This window comes from Corvus cornix, chromosome 28 (assembly GCF_000738735.6).
Source record: "Corvus cornix cornix isolate S_Up_H32 chromosome 28, ASM73873v5, whole genome shotgun sequence".
In the NCBI taxonomy this organism is placed as follows: domain Eukaryota; kingdom Metazoa; phylum Chordata; class Aves; order Passeriformes; family Corvidae; genus Corvus; species Corvus cornix.
In genome coordinates this window covers 695,234-713,438 of record NC_046356.1, presented here as the reverse complement: position 1 = coordinate 713,438, position 18,205 = coordinate 695,234, and the positions used below count along the sequence as shown (strand labels likewise).

The 18,205-nt window shown below is 63.1% G+C and overlaps 2 protein-coding genes across 3 annotated transcripts; one reads left to right on the top strand and one right to left on the bottom strand.

The window, feature by feature from the left end:
• Nucleotides 1-183: 183 nt before the first annotated feature.
• Nucleotides 184-11,281, top strand: TJP3 (tight junction protein 3). The gene is made up of 21 exons (XM_039566336.1): nucleotides 184-670; nucleotides 1,054-1,153; nucleotides 4,088-4,255; nucleotides 4,342-4,466; nucleotides 4,677-4,779; nucleotides 4,956-5,379; nucleotides 5,680-5,783; nucleotides 6,675-6,834; nucleotides 6,923-7,013; nucleotides 7,220-7,284; nucleotides 7,421-7,496; nucleotides 7,636-7,792; nucleotides 8,007-8,115; nucleotides 8,555-8,774; nucleotides 9,075-9,271; nucleotides 9,471-9,566; nucleotides 9,792-9,862; nucleotides 9,961-10,272; nucleotides 10,394-10,660; nucleotides 10,852-10,895; nucleotides 11,001-11,281. The coding sequence occupies exons 1-21, from the start codon at nucleotides 477-479 to the stop codon at nucleotides 11,098-11,100; spliced, it is 3,183 nt and encodes a 1,060-aa protein (XP_039422270.1). The 5' UTR covers nucleotides 184-476; the 3' UTR covers nucleotides 11,101-11,281.
• Nucleotides 11,282-11,500: 219 nt separating this feature from the next.
• On the bottom strand, nucleotides 11,501-18,204 carry APBA3 (amyloid beta precursor protein binding family A member 3). 2 transcript variants are annotated; one of them, XM_039566349.1, is made up of 10 exons: nucleotides 17,016-18,204; nucleotides 16,497-16,536; nucleotides 15,945-16,090; nucleotides 15,719-15,805; nucleotides 15,003-15,161; nucleotides 14,479-14,658; nucleotides 14,072-14,284; nucleotides 13,429-13,548; nucleotides 12,529-12,685; nucleotides 11,501-12,433 (listed from the first exon to the last, which is right to left on the bottom strand). In XM_039566349.1, exons 1-10 carry the CDS (start codon nucleotides 18,087-18,089, stop codon nucleotides 12,270-12,272), a joined length of 2,340 nt encoding a protein of 779 aa, XP_039422283.1. In that variant the 5' UTR covers nucleotides 18,090-18,204; the 3' UTR covers nucleotides 11,501-12,269. The 2 variants fall into 2 exon arrangements, with proteins under 2 accessions (XP_039422283.1, XP_010409798.3); XM_010411496.4 differs by having other exon boundaries at nucleotides 12,270-12,433; nucleotides 12,529-12,669.
• Nucleotide 18,205: the final 1 nt, after the last annotated feature.

Genomic DNA, 18,205 nt, shown 5'->3' with positions numbered 1-18,205 from the left:
TACCACCCCCCCCACCCCTTCCGTCTCCGGGAGCTCCCGGTAGCCACACAATCCGCTGGGCTAGACCGGGCCTGCCGTGCACCGGGACCCGGACACGTTCCCTGGCCCCTGCGCCGTTCAGCGCCGCCGGTTCCCGGCCTGGGCCGGGGCCCCGGCTCCTCCCGGCCCCGCGGCACCACCTAGTGGCGCCGCCCGGCCCAGGCCCGGGTCAGCCCCCGGGGCGCGGGTCAGCCCGGGGCCGGCCCCGCCGGTTCTCCGGGCCCCGGGGCCACGCATGTCCCGGACGGGTAGCCCCGGCTAGGAGGCAGCGCTGGAGCCACCGGCACTAATGAGGCTGCTCGCGGTGCCGGCCCCCGCCAGAGGGTCTCCCGACTGCGGCTGGTCCTGGGGAGCGGCGGGAGCTGCTCCAGGCTCTCCGTGGGGCTCGGCCTGGAGCAGCCGGTGCCGAGGAGAGAGGCGGAGGGGCAGGCGGCGGCATGGCCCCGGCTCCGGGGTGGCGGTTGCGGGCCAGGGGCTTCCGCAGGAACTGGTCCCCCCACGCCGCCTCGGCGCTGGGCTGGGAGCGGTACCGGCCCCGGCAGGAGGCGGAGACCCGCGGCGTGGACCTGATCGCTGTCACCGCGGGAAAGCGGCCCCGCAGGACGAGGCATGACGGGGGGCTGGTCCCCAGGTGCGGATAGGGGCAAGGGAAGGGGAGGAGAGGGGACAGCAGCCATCACCAGCCTCCCCAGCCATCACAGGGATCCTCAGGCTGGCCCCCGTGTCTGTCCCTTCTTGGGGCAATGGGTGACGCTGGGAGGGTTTGGGAGTCTGGGGCAAAGTCCCACTGCTTGCCTGGACAGGGCAGGGGTTTTGAGGGGGAGGAACCCCTATCTCCAGGCACCGCCACCACCAGCATCCTGTGAGCCTGTCCCGGTGCAGCGCTGGGAGGGCGGTGAGTGTAGGTGCCTGAGCCACCATCACGGTGGAGGACACCAGGGACAGCCCTCCGGGAGACCTGCTGTGCCCGGCAAGCTGCCCCGGGACCCCCTTCCTGCTCCTTCCCCGCTGCAGGCAGAGTCTGGGCTACAAAGGGTTACGCAAGGCACCCTGGAGTGACACCACTGCCACCAGCCCGGGAGCTCAGCTCCTTCCTGGTCGGATCCCAGGCTCGGTGAGTGCCTAACTCTGTCCCCCGGGATCTGTCGGCCGTGGTTTCTGGCTTTCAGTCGTGCTGTCAGCTGGGGAACCGGCCATGCTTTGTCTCTCTCTGGGTGGCTTCAGGACCCACTGACCCTCCTGGAGCTCTGCTCCATAGTAGGGACATACCGTGGAGGATCACAGCTGCACGCCCCACGGCTGGAGGACGTGCCTCTCTGCTGCTGATTTACACTCGGTCCGGAGCAGCACTTCCAGAGACCTTTTCCCAGAGCAGGGGGTCGGGATCAGCCCATTGCTCTTTGGGTGGGTTTGGGATAGAGCAGCCTCTGGAGGGATCCGGGACCTCGGTGCTGCATGGTCAGGACCAGATAAGCGACGAGTGGTTTTGCAGCACTGGCTGAGAGCAGGGACCTCGCTGATCCCAGGAAGGCTTTGAGGTTCTCAGGATGAGGACCCCTATCAGGGGAGGAGGGGTTGGGAAACATTATGGGTGGTGGGGTTGGCTGTGTGCACGGCTGAGGTGGACAGTGTGTCCCTTCCCCCGACTCGTTGCTGTCCCCATGGCGGGCATTGTTGGTGGCGTCACTCAGGGCCAGGCACAGCCCCGAACTGGGGACCTGGCAGTGGGATGAGCTGCCCGAGCACAGCTCGGCTTTGTTTGGCTTTAAAACCCCTGGGAGGTGCTGCCACGGTACCTGTGAGGAGCGGTGTGGGGCTCCCAGTGCTTCCCGAGCCCGGTGCTGGGTGTGTCGGGCTGAGGCATGGTCAGCTCTGCCCAGATACTGCCTCTCCCTGCGGGGCCATTCCAGGTGCGGGCTGGTTTCTGTCGGAAACCGGCTGAGCCGGCTCCTCCTGCTGCCAGCCTTGGCCTTTGGCTGGTGCAGGCCCTACGCCAGGTCTTGGGGGGAGACTGGGGACAGGGACAGGGCTTGGTGGCACCGTGGGTGCACTGCCTGTGCCACTGGCGACATGGGAGCTGCTGCCGTCCCCATGCAATGGGCAGCAGTGGAATGCAGGTTTGTGGCCAGTGTGTGGCACCCCGCTGATGGGACAGTAGTGGGACCCTGTTGGAGACAGCGAGAGGCTGTGTTGAGTGGCATCAGGGGTGGCTCTGGCACAGCAGATGTCACCACCCAGGGGAGGGGGATGATCTGGCTGCTCCAGGTTGGTGTCTCTTGGACCTATAGCTCACACACCATGTCACCTGCGGGTGTCCAGGGAGCATGAACAACACTGGCGACACAGCTGAAACCACCCCAATGCCACACTGGGAGTTCCTGTTTATTATCAGCTTTCCTAGTGCTGGTACAGGACAGTGGGTGCTGCCACACTGTGGCTCAGCCCCAGCTACCCCCGATCCCACGTGTCCCTGGGTGGCAAGTGGAGGCCACCGGGCTGGTTCGCAGCCTGGTGACACAGACGGGACTTCCTGCCCTCCTCCACAGACCCGTCGCGCCCTCCGCAGCCCCCATCCGGGCTGAACTGAATTACCCCCCAGGCCTCCCCTGGCCTCTCCCGCCGGGCTCGCAGTGACCGCCCGGGTGGTCATTTCAGGGCTCAGCCAGGTCCCTCGTTTTGGGGGCTCAGCTATCTGCCTCGGCACAGCTCCAGCCGGGGCTGCCCGTGGGATGTCCTTGTGCTAGGGCTGAGCTGCCGCGCTTGCCCAGGGCTGGTTGCCCACTGCCAGATCCCTGATGTAGCATCACCCCGGCATTGCCCACAGGGTGTCTCTGAGGCCTCCAGGTCCCACCAAAGCTACCCCATGGCCAATTCCCAAAGGGGTTGTGGAGGTTTTGAGCTGCCTGTGGCACCAATGTGGGGATCCCTGGCTGAGCTTGAGGGGGGCTGAGCTGTACTGGGGGGCTGTTAGGAGTGAGCACAGCCCTGGCACCGCCACTCCAGAGCCCTCGGACACCATGGGCCGTGTGGTGCCGTGGGAACTGGGGGTGTTCCGTTCGGAGACGAGGATGCTCAGGGAACCTCATTGCTCTCTACAGCTCCCGAAAGGAGATTGTAGTAAGGTGGGGATCAGCCTCTTCTGCCAAGTGACAGGACCAGAGGAAATAGCCTCAAGTTGCACCAACAGAGGTTCAGATTAGATACTAGATAATTTTTTTCACTGAAAGAGTGGTCAGGCAATGGAATAAATTGCCCAGGGAGGTTCTGGAGTCACCATCCCTGGAAGCATTCAAGAGGCATCTGGATGTGGCACTTGGGGACATGGTTTAGGGGTGATTATGGTGGTGTAGTGGTGACAGTTTGATTTGATGATCTTGAAGGCCTCTTCCTACCTTGATGATTCTGTGATTCTGTGAGGCCCTGATCAAAGTGGCCTCTCCCTGTCCCACCCCATGGGAACTGGTGGGAGGCTCTGGTCCTGCTGTCTCCCACCCACATGGGAACCCATGTCTCTCTGGGTTCATGCCAATATTCCCTCCAGGGAGCCAGGGGCTGGTGGAGATCCCTGGGCCCATCCCAGGAGTTTCAGCCTCAAAGGGATGTTATTCTGTCAGTCAGGCTCGTCTGTCCAGGGAAACCAAATGGTGAAACTGGGGCAGTGGTGCTGCCAAACCAGCAGGCAGAGCTGCTGGAGCCCAGGGTGGGTGGACAGGCACTGAAACACCATCCAAAGCAGCAGCCCAAGGTCTGCTGGAGGGGAGTAAGACCACGAGGATGGCATAGACAGTGGGTCCCAGCCATGGAGATGAGTCCTGTCCTTGCCCTGTGTAAAACCTCCCCTTCCATGGATGCATGTCTGAGGGGATGGAGATGGACCCCCAGGGGGGTGATTTCATGGTGTACAGAGGCAGCTCTGGGTTCGGAGCCATGCAGGGTTAGCTGGGGTGTGACATAGCTGCCAGTCCTGGTGTCCTGGCACTGTGGGGCTCTGTCCCCTGCAGCCTCACAGTCCCTTATGGCTCAGCTTTGCTGCTGCTCTTTGTTGCAGCCTGATGTTGGATTGAGGAAGGGGCCAGCAGCTGTAAAGAGGAGCCGGAGCCGGTCAGAGCCCCCCAGCTGTCCGGCTGCCACTGCTGCTCTCCCCAGCTTGTGCTGGTGGGTGCCCACCATGGAGGAGATGGTGATCTGGGAGCAGCACACGGTGACACTGAGCAAGGTGAGTGTGGCCTGGGGTGGCCCTGGGAAGGGACTGGGTCTGTGGGGTCAACTCTACCTGACCCCCCTTCTGCCCACGCCCACTAGGACCCTCACCGGGGCTTTGGCTTTGCTGTCTCTGGAGGCCGTGACCATCCCAACAGGACAACCGGGGACACAGCGGTGTTTGTTTCAGATGTGGTGTCTGGGGGACCAGCGATGGGTCAGCTCCAGTGAGTGCACGGGGACGTGGGGCCATATGGGGTGCTTGCTGCCAGCGAGGGTGGGAAGGATGGAGAATCGCTCCTGCTGGGACAGGGCCAGCACCACTGTTGCCCTGCCTGGCTGGAATGGGATCTCTTGGGGTACACTTGCTACCCCACAACCTCCCTGGGCTGGGAGCTGTGCCTGGGGCAGAGTCACAGCTTCATTTTCCCTCCCAGGAGGAAGGATCACATCGTGATGGTGAATGGCCTTTCCATGGAGAATGTCCCATCCTCCTTTGCTATCCAGACACTTAAAACCTGTGGCAAGATTGCCAACATCGTGAGTGTGCTCTGTGGTGGGATGGGGGCTGGCGTCATGCCCACGCTGTGCCTGTCCCCATCCCAGCTCCCCTGTCCCACACACCCAGGGTTTGGGGCTTGAGAATTGCTGCAGGGACATCTCCTGGCAGAGACAGCTGTACCCACCATCCTCTCCTACTCACTTTGCACCTGCAGACGCTGAAAAGACCGAAGAAGGTTCACATCCCTGTGAGCAAGGGCAGCCCTGGGTCCCCCACTGTGCCCCGGCACTACGACTCAGACGATGACTACAGGCTGCACCGCTCCCGGGATGACCTGGACCACAGTCAGGGCTACGATGGGGACTCATCCAGCGAGAGGAGCTCTGGTCACCACCACGATGACCGTCGCCATCATAAGCTGGTGCCACGAAGCCGGAGGCGAAGCCAGGACAGCAGCCACTGGGTGCAGAGTGGCTCGGATCGGAGACGCCATGGCCAACATTGCTCTGCTAATGCCTTTGGCCAGGACGGGGACACCAACGGGCTGGCCCTGGTGTCGGGCTTCAAGCGGCTGCCACACCAGGATGTGCCAATGAAGCCCATCACATCGGTACTGGTGAAGCAGAAGCAGAGTGAAGGTGAGGCCCTCCTGCTCCTGCTGTCCCTGGGTCTTGTTGCCTGATTTTTGTCCATGCCTGCCGCCAGGGAGGAGGCGATGGCTGGGTGGGTGCCAGGGCCTGGCTGCAGCAAGGGGACAGGGCATGCCATGCTGGGTGCACTAAACCTCCTGCCCTCAGCCAGGGGCTACAGAGCTCAGCTTTGGGGCTTGCCAGTACCCCAAGGGGAGCTGGGGTTTGTGGGGATGGTGCCGAGGAGGGACCTTGAGGGGGTCCTGCATCTGCCTGACTCTGCCACCATCACGGCTCTCTCTGGTGCAGAGTATGGCCTGAAGCTGGGGAGTCAGCTCTTCATCAAGCACATAGTGGAGAGCGGGCTGGCGGCCAAGGGCAGCTCCTTGCAGGAGGGAGACCTCATCCTGAAGGTATGGGGGCCCTGGGCTGCACGGCACTCACTGGGGGTCTCATCTGCCCCTCTTTGGAGGGCTCATCCCTGGCTAGTGTCACTGCAGGGGCCAGTCATGGCTGTGCTGGAGGCAGTTCTGTCTGGTGCCCACTCCCTGCCCCAGCCCCCCTGGCCCCCCCACAGGGCCACAGGGGCTCCCAGGGCCCAGCTCCCTGTGTTGCCAGGGCTGGTGGCACGTCCTGCTGGCACAGTGGGGTCGTGTCCACCCCACTGTCCCCACGGTGTGTGGTCCCCTGCTGTGTGTCTGTGTCCCTACTGGACGACAGTCACAGAGGTGTTTGTCAGGTAAAATGATGCTTGAAGTATTTGGGGAGGAGAAAATAGAGGGAGGGAGACCCTTTGTTTGCACACCTGGTCCAGGCAGACCTGTGGCTGCTGGGAACTGGTGCCAAGGTGACTCTGGGGCAAACAGAAGGGATTACGTCCCACAGTCTGTTGGGAAAAGCTGCTACCACTCAGGGAGATCCCAGCCCCTGATCTTGGGGGCCTGACTTGGGGCCTGACTCCCCGGCACCAGGCCAGGGCATGGAAGGACAGGGCTGGGCCCAGGGCAAAGGAAAACTGAGCTTCAGGTGTCTGAGGGGTCCATGCAGCTCCTGCCTCTGGGCAGGGCCCCAGGCAGGTGGAACAAGCCACACTAATGTTTCCTCTGCACAGAATAAGGTCACACTGGGAGGCAGTCAGGAACAGAGACACAGAATAGGTGAAGCTGTGGGAGCTGGGGCTGGGCTGGAGGGGCTGGGAAGGGACCAGGAAGATGGCAGTCAGAGCATCCCATCCCAGTGGGGTGTTCCTGGGGGTGGCTTTCCCAGGAGCAGGTGCCCTGAGGACTCCCACTCTGCCCCTCCAGATCAATGGGGTAGCCAGCCAGGACATGTCCTTGGCTGAAACTCAGCAGCTCATCGAGCGGACAGAGGGGATCCTGACCCTGCTCATCCTCCGGGACCACCGGCAGTTCCTGGTTAACATCCCTGACGTCGACAGCCAGAGCGACAGCTCCCGGATGGATGGTGAGGAGACATGATGGCGGGGCCAGGGCCAAATACACAGCACAAGGACTGCATGGTCACTGATGCATCTCCCCTCCTGCTGCTGCAGATATCTCAGACATTGACTCTGAGCTGTCCCATCCGCCATCTCCAGAGACCTCCCCACGACCTCCAGCTGCTGCCAGGACAAATTCACCACCGTAAGGCCCTCACTGTCCCCATGAGCCCCTCTGTCCCCTGGCAGATCATGCTGTGTTCTCCACCTGGCTGGGGATGCTGGTTCTCCATTCCTAAGCCAATGTCCCTGGAGGTGGTACTGCCATTCCCAGCTTGCTCTGCTGTCTCCACTGCCCATTTGACACTGCCTGCCTGTGCCCTGCCTAAATCCTGCTCACTCTTGTTCCAGGGAGAGGAGACGATCAAACAGGGAGCCTGTGGCTGAGGTGACTGTAGCCGATGCTCGGGGCCCGGGTGAGTGGACTGGGCACTGAGAGGGCTCCAGGCTCCCGTGCATCTCCACTGCCCAAAGCCCCGGCAGAGCTGTGCCAGGGCTCCCTGTGCCTCAGCACAGCCACTGCTGCTCCTGCATCAGCTCTCCTTCCTGCAGACCTTCTGGAAGCCATGGAGGGGGATGGCCACAGCCCCCACACCAGCCCCACTGCCCGAGCTGCCCACAAGGATGGGTATGTCTGCAAGAGGCAAGGGGGAATGGCTGGGGGACATGTGGAGCTGCTGCGGCACAGGGTTGGGGTCACAGGGTCAGTGCCTCCCCGTCCTGTCCTTGCATGTCACCACTGGGCTGACTGTACTTCCCCGTGGCAGGTACAGCACCAACTCCAGGGTCGTGCAGTTTGTGAAGGCCAAGAGTGTGGGGCTGCGGCTGACGGGTGGGAATGATGTGGGCATCTTCGTGTCGAGCGTGCAGGAGGGGAGCCTGGCTGACAGCCAGGGCGTCCAGGAAGGTGACCAGATCCTGCAGGTACCCGGGGCTGAAAATGCTCCATATGCTGCTGCACCTGGACGGGCCCCAGCCCTTTTGGGTCCAATATCTCCCCAGGGTATCACCTCCAAGGTGACAGGGACCAGTTCCCTCTCCCACTCTGCCCTGGGCACTGATGTCCCTGGGTCCCCTGCTGGTGCCTATGCCCTCTGTTCTGCTGGCAGGACCATGTCCAAGTGCTTTTCTGTGGCAGGTGAATGACACCAGTTTCCAGAACCTGACCCGTGAGGAGGCTGTGGAATATCTCATGGCCCTGCCCCCAGGCGAGGAGGTCACGCTGTGGACCCAGAGCAAGCAGGACAGTGAGTGGTGACCAGGCTCATCCTGGGCTTGTGCCTCTCCATCCTCTGTCTCTTCTGGGCGAGCATCAGACCTGGGCTTGCCATGGCCCTTCCTGCCCCTGCAGGGTGGTCCTTCTTTCTCCCTCCTCTTCCTCCTGATGAAGTTGATGGGTGGGGACGAGACCATCCTGGCCCTGTTTGTGCCTTGGCTTCCTGGAGCACAGGGGCTTTCTGGAACCATGGCTCAGCCTGGAGAAGCCAGTGTGTACTGGGGAGTCAGACCCTACTGTCCCCAGCATGCCTGAGAATGCCATGGGAGGAAAAGGTGTCTCCAAACCCTCCTTAGCAGCGAGGGCTACTGTGGAGCGTCCCAGCCAGCCTGGTGCCTTCCCAAATTTCTCCAGTATCTTCTTCCTCAGCCACCTCTTCCCCTGATGGTCCATCTTGCCTTGGGCTCCAGTTTACAGGAAGATGATCTCATCCAACGTGGGTGACTCATTCTACATCCGGACACACTTTGACTTTGAGAAGGATACGCCATCAGGGCTCAGCTTTGTCCGTGGGGACGTGTTCCACGTGCTGGACACCATGTACCGGGGCAGGCTGGGGAGCTGGCTGGCTGTGCGCATGGGCAGGGACCTGCAGGAGCAGGAAAAGGGCATCATCCCCAACCGGAGCAGGTAGGGATGGAGCCAGGAACAGCCCCTAGACAAGCAGAGCCAGGGAAGGCTCCCAAGGGAGCTGGGGACATGGATAGTGGGCTCAGTGAGAGGCAGGGCAAGGGCTGGTGGGGCAGTGGTGTGAAGCGTGAGCTGGTGAATTCCCTCCTTGGGGTGGTGGGGCAGCTGATGGTCAAGTTGTCCAATGTCCCAGAGAGAGAAGTCTACCACAGCCTCACCTGGCTGAGCGGGGGTGCCAGCTTCTCCTGACCTGCTCCTCAAACCCAGAGGCTGCAGGTCCTGAGCCCTCTCCTCTCCCAGGGCCGAACAGATCGCCAGCCTGGAGTCAGTGCTGAAAGCCACGTCTGGCGCCAACCCCTCTGGGGCAAGGGCTGAGTTTTGGAAGCTGCGGGGCTTGCGGGGAGCCAAGAAGATGCTGCGGAAGAGCCGGGAGGACCTGTCTGCCCTCACAAAGCAGGGGCACTACCCACCATATGAGAGGGTGGTCCTGAAGGAAGGTGGGCACCAGGACAGCCTGAGCCACCTTGGGGATGTTGGTCCTGGGGCTGCCTTGCTGATGCTGATGGGCCCCCCTCTCCTGTGAGGAGCAGGGCGAGTCGCAGGCCTGTGGGCACTGCGAGGAGTGGGGCTGGTGCTCGGGTGCTGGGAGCTCTGCCCTTGCCCCCACCCACCCTGAGCACCTCTGTCCTCCCACAGCCAGCTTCAAGCGGCCAGTGGTGATCCTGGGCCCCATCGCAGACATTGCTGTGCAGAAGCTGAGCAGGGAGTTGCCCGAGCTGTTTGAAATTGCCCGTAAGTGCCCCCACACTGAGGAGAAAATGACATCCAGCAGCCAGACCCCATGAGAGTTCTTTACCTTTGGCTCCCTCCCTATGACACCCCAACACCTGCCTGGGCTCATTCGCCCTCTCCCCTCCTCTCCCTGAGGGACACGACCCTGGGGCTGGGCATGACCATGCCCAGCCTGGGGCTATCAGAGGTGCAGCCCCTCTCACACCCCATCTCTGTGTCCTGCAGCGAGCGTGCCCCGCGATGGGGCATCGTCCAAGGTCATCAAGCTGGACTCGGTGCGGCAGATTGCAGAAAAGGTGAGACTCACATGTCCTTGGAGCCAGCTGGGGCCTGTGGAAAGCCCATGGCCCCCACCCCTGCTCCCAGCAGGGCTGATGGCTGTGCCCTGCCCCAGAACAAGCACGCCTTGCTGGACATCACACCCTCGGCTGTGGAGCGCCTCAATTACGTGCAGTACTACCCAGTGGTGGTGTTCTGCGAGCCCGAGAGCCGGCAGGGCATCAAGGCCATGCGGCAGTGGCTGGCACCTGACTCCAGGAAGAGCTCCCGGCGCCTCTATGCCCAGGCCAACAAGATGAAGAAATATTGCAGCCACCTCTTCACGGCCACCATCAGCCTCAGTGGCAGCGGCAATGCCTGGTACGAGCAGATCCAGGACATTGTAAGGACACAGCAAAGCCAGCCTGTCTGGACAACAGCAGAGCAGGTACAGGCACAGGCTCTCTGGGATGAGGCTTGGCCTCCTGGGGCTGCAGCCAGGCAGGTGATGGGGCTGCGCATGGCCCCGCACAGCTTGAGTCCCACATCTCTGTCATCCCCCCCCCCAGGCAGATGTAGCACCTGAGGACAGTCTGGACCTGCTGAACCCACCAAGCACGGTGGCGTCAGGCTACCTGACGTGTGACAGCCATGCCAACAGTGACTACGACGACACAGATGGGGAGGCGGGCGCCTACACTGACGGCGAGGCAGAGGATGCCTATGACCAGCCCGGGCTGGCCCGTTCCTCTGAGCCAGCCCAGCTGGCCCCGAGCCATGGCCTGGACTCCTCCGAGCAAGCACAGCTGGCCCCAAGCCACAGCCGAAGGGAACAGGTGGGTTCCCCCAGACTGGTACAAGGACCTGGGGGGGGCAGAAGAGGGTGGCACAGTGCCTGGCTCTGGGGTGGAATTCCCATCCTTGTGGCACAGGCAGGGTGTCACCTCTGGCTGCTGCAGCGTCCAGCTGTGTGTCTGTGCCCAGCTCTGGGGCTCCTGCCCTGACCCCCCCACCTGCTCTTCCCCAGGTGCCCGAACAGCCACGGCAGGGCCGGCGCTATGACAGCATCAGGTACCCTGTGCCCCGGGGTGGGGGTGGCAGCCGCCCAGCGCTGGGGACGGTCCCGGAAGGGCAGTCCCTGTCACACAGAGCCATCACCACCCTTCTGTCCCCCAGGGAATACGAGCACGAGGCGGTGAGGAGGAGGTTCACACGAGCCAGGGATGACTCAGACCAGGATGAAGGCTACGAGTGGGGCCCAGCCACAGATGTGTAGTGGCACTGCTGGCCTGTCCCTCTGGGTGCAGGTGACAGCTCAGGTAGTGCCCCTGTGGCCAGGCTGGGCTGGGCCCAATCCTGCTATACACTGCATCACCAAGTGCCTGCACTACCGTGTGCCTCCTTCCCTTTTGGCCACAGCCCCTGCTACTGGAATAAAAGGGATGTTTGGATCAGGACAAGCTGTTTCTGGGGGTGCTGTGTGGCAGCATGCAGGGGACACTGTGCAGCAGGCTGGCCTTGCTGGGACCCAGGCACCTCCCTGGCCAGTGGCCCTGCATATGCTGAGGCACTGCAGGGGGAATTGGGGCCTGGCACTTCTGCAGGCCTGGGATGTGCCCCCCAGAGCTGAGCCTCCTCTGCTGCAGCCCCCCTGCAGCTCCTCAAATGCAGCCTCCTGTATTTCCCAAAATTTTTATTTTTAGAGCAACCAAGCACACAGACACAGCCAGGCCAGCACTGCTATGGCTCTGGGGGGCCAGAGAGCTGCTCACAAAAAGGCTCACAGCCCCAAGCTCCCAGGATGTGGGGCTGGGCAGTGCCATTTTCCCTTTGCTGCTCCAAAGGCTGTGGCTCTGGGCCGGGCTGTGCATGCAGAGTGATTCAAGGCAGCACCAGGGAAAAGCTGAGGCAGGTTCCCAGCTTGGTGCAATGGGTCCAACGGAGTTTGTTGCACCCCAACAGGCCTCTGGCCAAGCCAGGGGAAAAGAAGTGCCAACAGTGCTTCTGTCCTTAAGGCCAAGTCTGGGAGCTGCTGGGTGTCCCTCATGGGTGCCAGTGTGCACCTACACATGGGTGTGCAGGGTCAGTGCTGCCCTGGGGCTGTGCTGGCCTGAGCTCTGCACTTGAGCTGTGCTTCCAGCACCATCCCCGCCTTCGGAAAGGCACCGTTGGTGAGTGTAAAAGTACAATGGTCAGTGACTGGATGGGGGGAACTTTCACATAGGGTCCCCTCTCCTACCAACAGCACCAGGCCAAGGCAAGGGACCCTGTGCAGCAGCAGGACAGGCACTGTGCAGGCACTGTGAGGTGGGGAGGGGTGATTGGAGAGTGAGAGGTGCCCAAACTGTGGCACCACAGGCCTCGATGCTGCTCAGGCTGGGTATCAGCCCCCAGCCTCCCACGGTGTCCTGAGTATAACAAAAGAGGTGCAGGCTTAGGCCCTGCTCAGGGCTCTGATGCAGGGCTGGGGCAGAAGGCAGAGCCAGTCCTGCCCCTGCAGCCCCAGGCCCGCTCCTGCCTGCCCCAAGTATGGTGGCTCAGAGGAAGAGGGGCTGCTCCTGCCCCGTCAGCAGTCGGTACGTGGAGGCCGGCATGGTCTTGATGTGGACCTAGGCAGAGAGGCACAGGTCAGAGGCCCCATCCCAGGCTGCAGGGTGCTGGTGCACAGCTCCGAGCCCAGCGGCTCCATGGGGGCCCAGCTCACCTCGCTGACTGCCTCGGTGAGGATCTGGATGATCTTCTCGTGGGGCGTGGCCACCACACTCTGCCCGTTGATCTCGATGATGCGGTGCCCCACGCGGATGCCACCCCGCTCCGCGATGCCCCCGCGCATCAGGCTGCAGATCTGGGAGCGGGGAGTGCTGTGAGAGCAGGGCTGTGCCCACAGCCCAGCCCTGCATCACCACTGCTCCAAACCCTCACAGCCCCGTAGGCTCCCGGCCGGAGCTCTGGAGTGGGGGGGCACACCTCCTCCAGCCGCCGGGCACGCAGTGAGGGCAGGGACGTCCCTGTGCATTGCTGCCACCAGAGCGATGTGATGAGCTGGGGCAAAGGCAGCCCCCAGGATTTTGTCCCTCGGCTGACGAGGCTGTGGCTGCCCCACTCACGACCCCTCCTGCTCCCCTCGGGCCTGGGCTGCAGAGACTGAGCTGCTCCCTGGGGCATCAGGAGAGACCCACACCTCCAATCCTAGGGGGAGCACCAGTCAGTGTGCGAGGTGGCTGTGCCACCCACCCACCCAGCTCCCACTGAGCCCAGGAATGCCCCTCTCTGCCTTCCCAACACAGCCACGGGAGAGCCCACGGCAGGGAGTGGCTGGGGCACTGGGGACAGCAACAACTGGCCCTGGGGTCATGCCCAGAAAGCCAGGAAGAAGCCACCACCCCAAAAGCAAACAGCTACAGAGCACCAGGGAGAGGGATACAACCACTGGTGCTGCAGACAGGCTGTGAAGAGCCTTTTGCTGTGCACAGCAGAGCCCTGTGACCCCTTGGCCCAGGCAGGCACATGGAGTGTGGGAGCTGGGGGCTGCTCCCTGGACACAGCCAGCTCTGCCTGTCCCTCAGGTAGACCCTGGCCCATTTCCCATCCCACGGGCACTCACCACACCGTTCTCAACGCAGAAGCCCAGCTGGTACTTGGAGTCAGGGCGTCGGATGACAGCTGTGGTGACAGGGGGACAGTGCACAATGTTCAGTGTCACCTCAGTCTGGTGCTTCACCTCCTGGAAGGGGGGATGGGGCTTGGTCAGATTTTGGAGAGCTATTCAGACTGGTTGAGGGACAATGCAGCCAAATTGCTCATGTGAGGGCTGAGGATTAGCAACCTGCTTTCAATGGGTAAACTGAAGCACACAAAGGGATACTGCAAATACAAATCCAGGGACAAGAACTTACAAATCCAGCCCAAGACATCCCTGCCCCTGAGGCTATGCTGCCCTTGCTTCCAGCTCCTTTCCGAGAGATAGATGATGCAACAGGTTCCCTTCAGGACAGGTGCCTGCCTCCTCCTCCCCCCCCCCTCCTCAGGCAGGGCCACAGCAAGTACAGTCCCCAGCTTTGTCCCTGCCTTCCTCCCAAGCACTGAGCGGGACCTGTCACAGCCTGCAGGACAAGCATGACCTCTGCACACCTGCCTCCACACCTGAGGTCCCCAGGGGAATCCTGGTGTCACAGACGCTCCCAGATCATTCAGGCCAGTCCCCATCTCCCTCCTGGGGTGAGGCAGGTCACCCTGCCCCAGCTCACCCGGATGATGCTCTGGCAGGTGCCCAGGGGCAGCCCCACCAGGCTGGTCCCGTTGACCGACATGAGGCGGTCCCCAATGCTCAGCTCGCCTGACCGCTCCGCAGGGCCCCCGTGCATCAGGTTGGCGATGACCACGGTGGGCAGGATGGAGCCCCAGCCCGACTCCACAATGGCAATGCCCAAGATCTCCCCCTTCTGCTTCCGGATGCAGACCTGGGGGAGGAACAGGTGGGTTACAGTTGTAACCTCCACCAGAGTTGTGAAGCACGTGTCCCAGCCCACAGCTGCGCTCACAGCTGGCTGGGATGGGGTCCGGTTTTGTAGGGAGCACCTCAGACATGGAGCGGATGACACAGAGGTGCCAGTGAGTTCCCCACACTGTACCCGCCCCCCGGAGCAGCTCTTACGTCCTTGCAGTTCTCCTGCCGGGAGAAGTGGGTCAGCTCTGCGTTGTACTGCTCCTGGTCCTCGAGGGCACGGCTATACTGGCGTGGGCTCAGCTCACTCGGGTCGATGCTGTTGGCCTCCAGGAAGCGCTGGTAGGCCACGCCAAACGCCTGCCCGATGGCCTGGGCAATGACCTGCGCCTGGGGAACAAAAGGGCTGTTCCTGCCCATGGCTCAGGGCTGGAGGCAACAGCTCCCAGTGCCCTGCAGTGCCCAGCACAGCAACTGTCCCTGGGAGCTCCAGGGCATCCTGGCTCCTTCCCTGCCTGAATGGGCCCCTGTACGGAGCCAACCCTCCCCTCCACTTTGCTCGCTGGGCCTCTGCGTGTCACAGAGATGCTCAGGCTGGGCTCCTGCCCTCTCCCTTGTGGGGAGGGAGGGGTCTCTGCTGCAGCCCCAGCCCAGAACACCCAGTTATTACACTGGGATGGGGCTCAGGTCCCAAAGGTGACCCGCCCACCCCAGGGACCCGTGTGTTGCCTCACATCAGCCGAGTGGAAGACGTGGCAGATCATCTTGTAGAGCCGCTTCTCCTCTGCCACCTCCGAGCGCCGCGGCAGCTTCCGGCGTGCCATGAGCACCACAAGGGAGCCGATGTCGGCAATGTAGGAGATGGTCTGAAGGGAGTGATCCATCATGGCCTCCTGGCAAGGGGGACACAGGCCAAGAGTTCAGCCCCCTCTGGGCCGTAAGATCATGTGGGCAGCTGTGAGACTGCTGGCACGGCAAGCAGGAAGGGTTTGGCAGCGGTGCTGGGATGTGGCACAGCTGCCTGGCACATACTGGGCAGAAACCATGTCTGTGCCAAAAGGTACAAACAGCTCCTTCATCAAGGACTCATTTGTGTTCCTGGGTGCTGCCAGGGAACAGGACAGCTCTTCCCTCTTGCTGTAATGCAGAAACTAATCCTGAGGCAAAGAGCTCCCCAGATTTCAAACCTGGGTTCCCCAGAGCTTGGTCTGGGATCCCAGCAGCTCCACGGGGCGCAGGTTGCTTGGGAAGCCTTGTGCAGCCACAGAGAGACAAGGACATGACACAGGATGGCTATGGAGTGACACGTCCTCTCCCAGACGTGTGTCCTCATCCATAGGCCATCCCTGGGCAAGACCCTGCTGGTGTGGGAGCAAAGCTGAGATCCTAAGACCAAACAGGAATGCTGAAGCAGCCACAGGGCCACGTGGGTACTGCTGTTCCTGCTCACCTGAGTATCAGCAGTGAGCACCTTGATCCTCTGTGTGGAGACAAACAGATCCACCTCTGTCATGGGCTGGGACTCCCCCTCGGGTGCCTGCAGAACGATGGAGAGGTCACAGGACCCTGCTGGGACCCAGCCCCACAGCCAGGTGCCCCTGGGTAAATTCTGAGCGCTGCCCCACAGCCACAGGGGGCCAGGCTCAGGGCAGCCAGGCCCTCCCTCCCTCCTGCACCTTGATCCTGTCCACCGCCTCCTGGGCCTGCGCCATGCGGACGCTGGTCGGGGGGTTCCTCTCCGAGGCCAGCTGCGTGGAGCCCAGGTACTTGGCCCCAAAAATCACACCATCCAGCAGGTCCTCTGGGTCACAAGGGCCTGGAACTGAGGCATTGGGAGGGATTGAGCAGGGGCTGCTCCTCAACCTCTGAAACTGGGGGTACCAACTCCTGCTGCCTGTTAGCTGCATTCCTACGCAAGATGAAGCAGCTCAGTACTTGGTACATGGGCATCTGGCATCACCAGGGGACCAGGCCTGCTTCCCCCTTCCCTTGAGAACACATGGCATCCCTTTCCCCCAAGTATACCCCCTCCCTGATCCCTGACGCACCTCCATTTCCTCAACAAAGGCTCAAACAAGCCACCTGGAGCCTGGTGCACCCACTCTGGATGGGTGCAGAGCTGGCTGTTCCCTCCCCGACTGGCATCCCCGACCACCCCCATTCAGGGTCAGACCAGGTGGGTCAAGACTCCTGGGTGCTCTTGCTGCTTGAGCACAGAAGCAACTCACCCGCTTTGAAGGCTGGGCAGGATGATGGGGATTCCCTGTTCTGCAAAGCAATGAGAGGGCAAGTGAGGCTGTGGCTGGGACCTCAGGGATTCAGCCTGCCTGGCCCTGGAGCAGTGGGACAGCAAGGGCAGAGCATCGCTGGGAATGGGGGAAATGGCACAGGGTCCCAGGGCTGGACAGGGAGGAGCAGAGTCATATGCCTGTGGGTGTGATAGTGCAGGGTCCTGGGGCTGGAGGGGAGGATGGCAAGGATCCCAGGACCAGAGGGGCTGTTCAGACCCACCAGCCTCTGCCCCAGGGCACCCATGAATCAGCCAGCCAGGCAAGTATGCATTCAGAGCCAAAGTTGGTACCGAGGGTCTTGTCTGGGCAATCTCGCAGTGCGAGGCCCCGTAAGACCTGAGGAAAGTCATCCCTGGCTCTCCTTTGCCCCCATCCCAGATCCCAGGAGGGAGCAGAGCCAAGTGGCATGTCCTGGCTCCTGCTGCCCCATCGCAGCCCAGGACACGGTGCACTCACGGTCACAGCGCCCTGAGGTGGCTGCTCTGTCCCGGAGGCCAGAGCAGAAGGCAGCGCTGCCCACGCCGGCTCCGGGGAACCTTCCCAAGCACCCTCGCCGGCAGAATCGTCCTCGCAAAGCCCCTCTCCATAACACCAGCTGCCAGAAGGTTCTTCCTCCGAGCTCTCTGGCCTCCCCAGCCCTTCAGGCTTCTCCACAATGGCTGGTTCCTCCTGAGCCTGCAGCATCTCCAGGTTGGTCCCAGCAAGGACATCGGAGTGGGCCAAGGGGGTCTCGGCACCAGCCTCGGGCAGCCCCCCCTCATAGCACAGGAGGCTCAGCAAGTCCTCCCGGTCAGCCTCGGCGAAGAGCAGCCCGTGGCAGGGCCGGTCGCAGGCGGAGTGCTGGGGGCAGCAGGGACGCATCGCCAGGCCCCGGCCCGTGGCCACGTGCAGCGGGCACGGCCGGCACCTGCCCGGGCACTGCCCGCGGCCCCGCCGGGCACCGGCGCCCGAAGGGGATGGCGAGCCCTGCTCTGGGGCGGACGAGCGGTCGCGGAGGTTGGGGTCGAGGGTCTCGAGCTGAGCCAGCAGCCCCTGGATCTCCGAGGGTTCGTCCTCCACATCCTCGGCCCACTCGGCACTGCCCGGGCGGGCGCGGGGCTCGGGGATCTCATCCAGCTCCATACCCGCGGGGTCGGCGCTGCTGGGGCTCCGGGGGTGCCCCGTGCCCCGAGGGGCGCTCCCGGCGCTGGGCTCCCAGCGGGCAGAGCCCTGCAGCACCGCGGGCACCGCCTCCGCTTCCATCGCTCTTCCTGAGCCCCGGCACAGCTCGGTCCGTCCGCCCGTGCCTCCCGCGAGCTCTGGGGCTGCGGCGGGCCCCGAGCCGGGCCCCGGCCCCTCCGGCCCGGAGCCGCTGCCGGCCTGCGGGGCGGTGCGGGAGGGCTCCTCCGGCCGCCCGCCTCCCGCACGGCGCCCAGGGGCGTCCGGCCCGTCCTCCGTGTCCATGGCCCGCGGCTCCGCGGTCTCATCGATGCCGCCGCCGGGGGCGGGGAGCGCGGCCGCCTGGAAGTCCATGGTGATGCCGCTCTCCATGGGGCCGGCGGCCCGGGAGGGGCCCGGGCCGGGCGGACTCAGTCGCTACCGGCGCCACCGGCCCGGGACGGGACGGGACGATCCCGCCGCCGTTTCCGTTCGCCCCGCGCAGGCGC

Bases quoted from the DNA above. Each gene is read 5' to 3' on its own strand.
- TJP3 (XM_039566336.1), top strand. From the start codon at position 477: ATGGCCCCGGCTCCGGGGTGGCGGTTGCGGGCCAGGGGCTTCCGCAGG. The intron at 671-1,053 runs GTGCGGATAGGG...TCCCCGCTGCAG, and splicing joins GACGGGGGGCTGGTCCCCAG to GCAGAGTCTGGGCTACAAAG. The intron at 10,661-10,851 runs GTGGGTTCCCCC...GCTCTTCCCCAG, and splicing joins GCCACAGCCGAAGGGAACAG to GTGCCCGAACAGCCACGGCA.
- APBA3 (XM_039566349.1), bottom strand. From the start codon at position 18,089: ATGGAGAGCGGCATCACCATGGACTTCCAGGCGGCCGCGCTCCCCGCC. The intron at 15,806-15,944 runs GTGCAGGAGGGA...ATCGTTCTGCAG, and splicing joins AGGCGGTGGACAGGATCAAG to GCACCCGAGGGGGAGTCCCA. The intron at 14,285-14,478 runs GTAAGAGCTGCT...TTCCTCCCCCAG, and splicing joins GGCAGGAGAACTGCAAGGAC to GTCTGCATCCGGAAGCAGAA.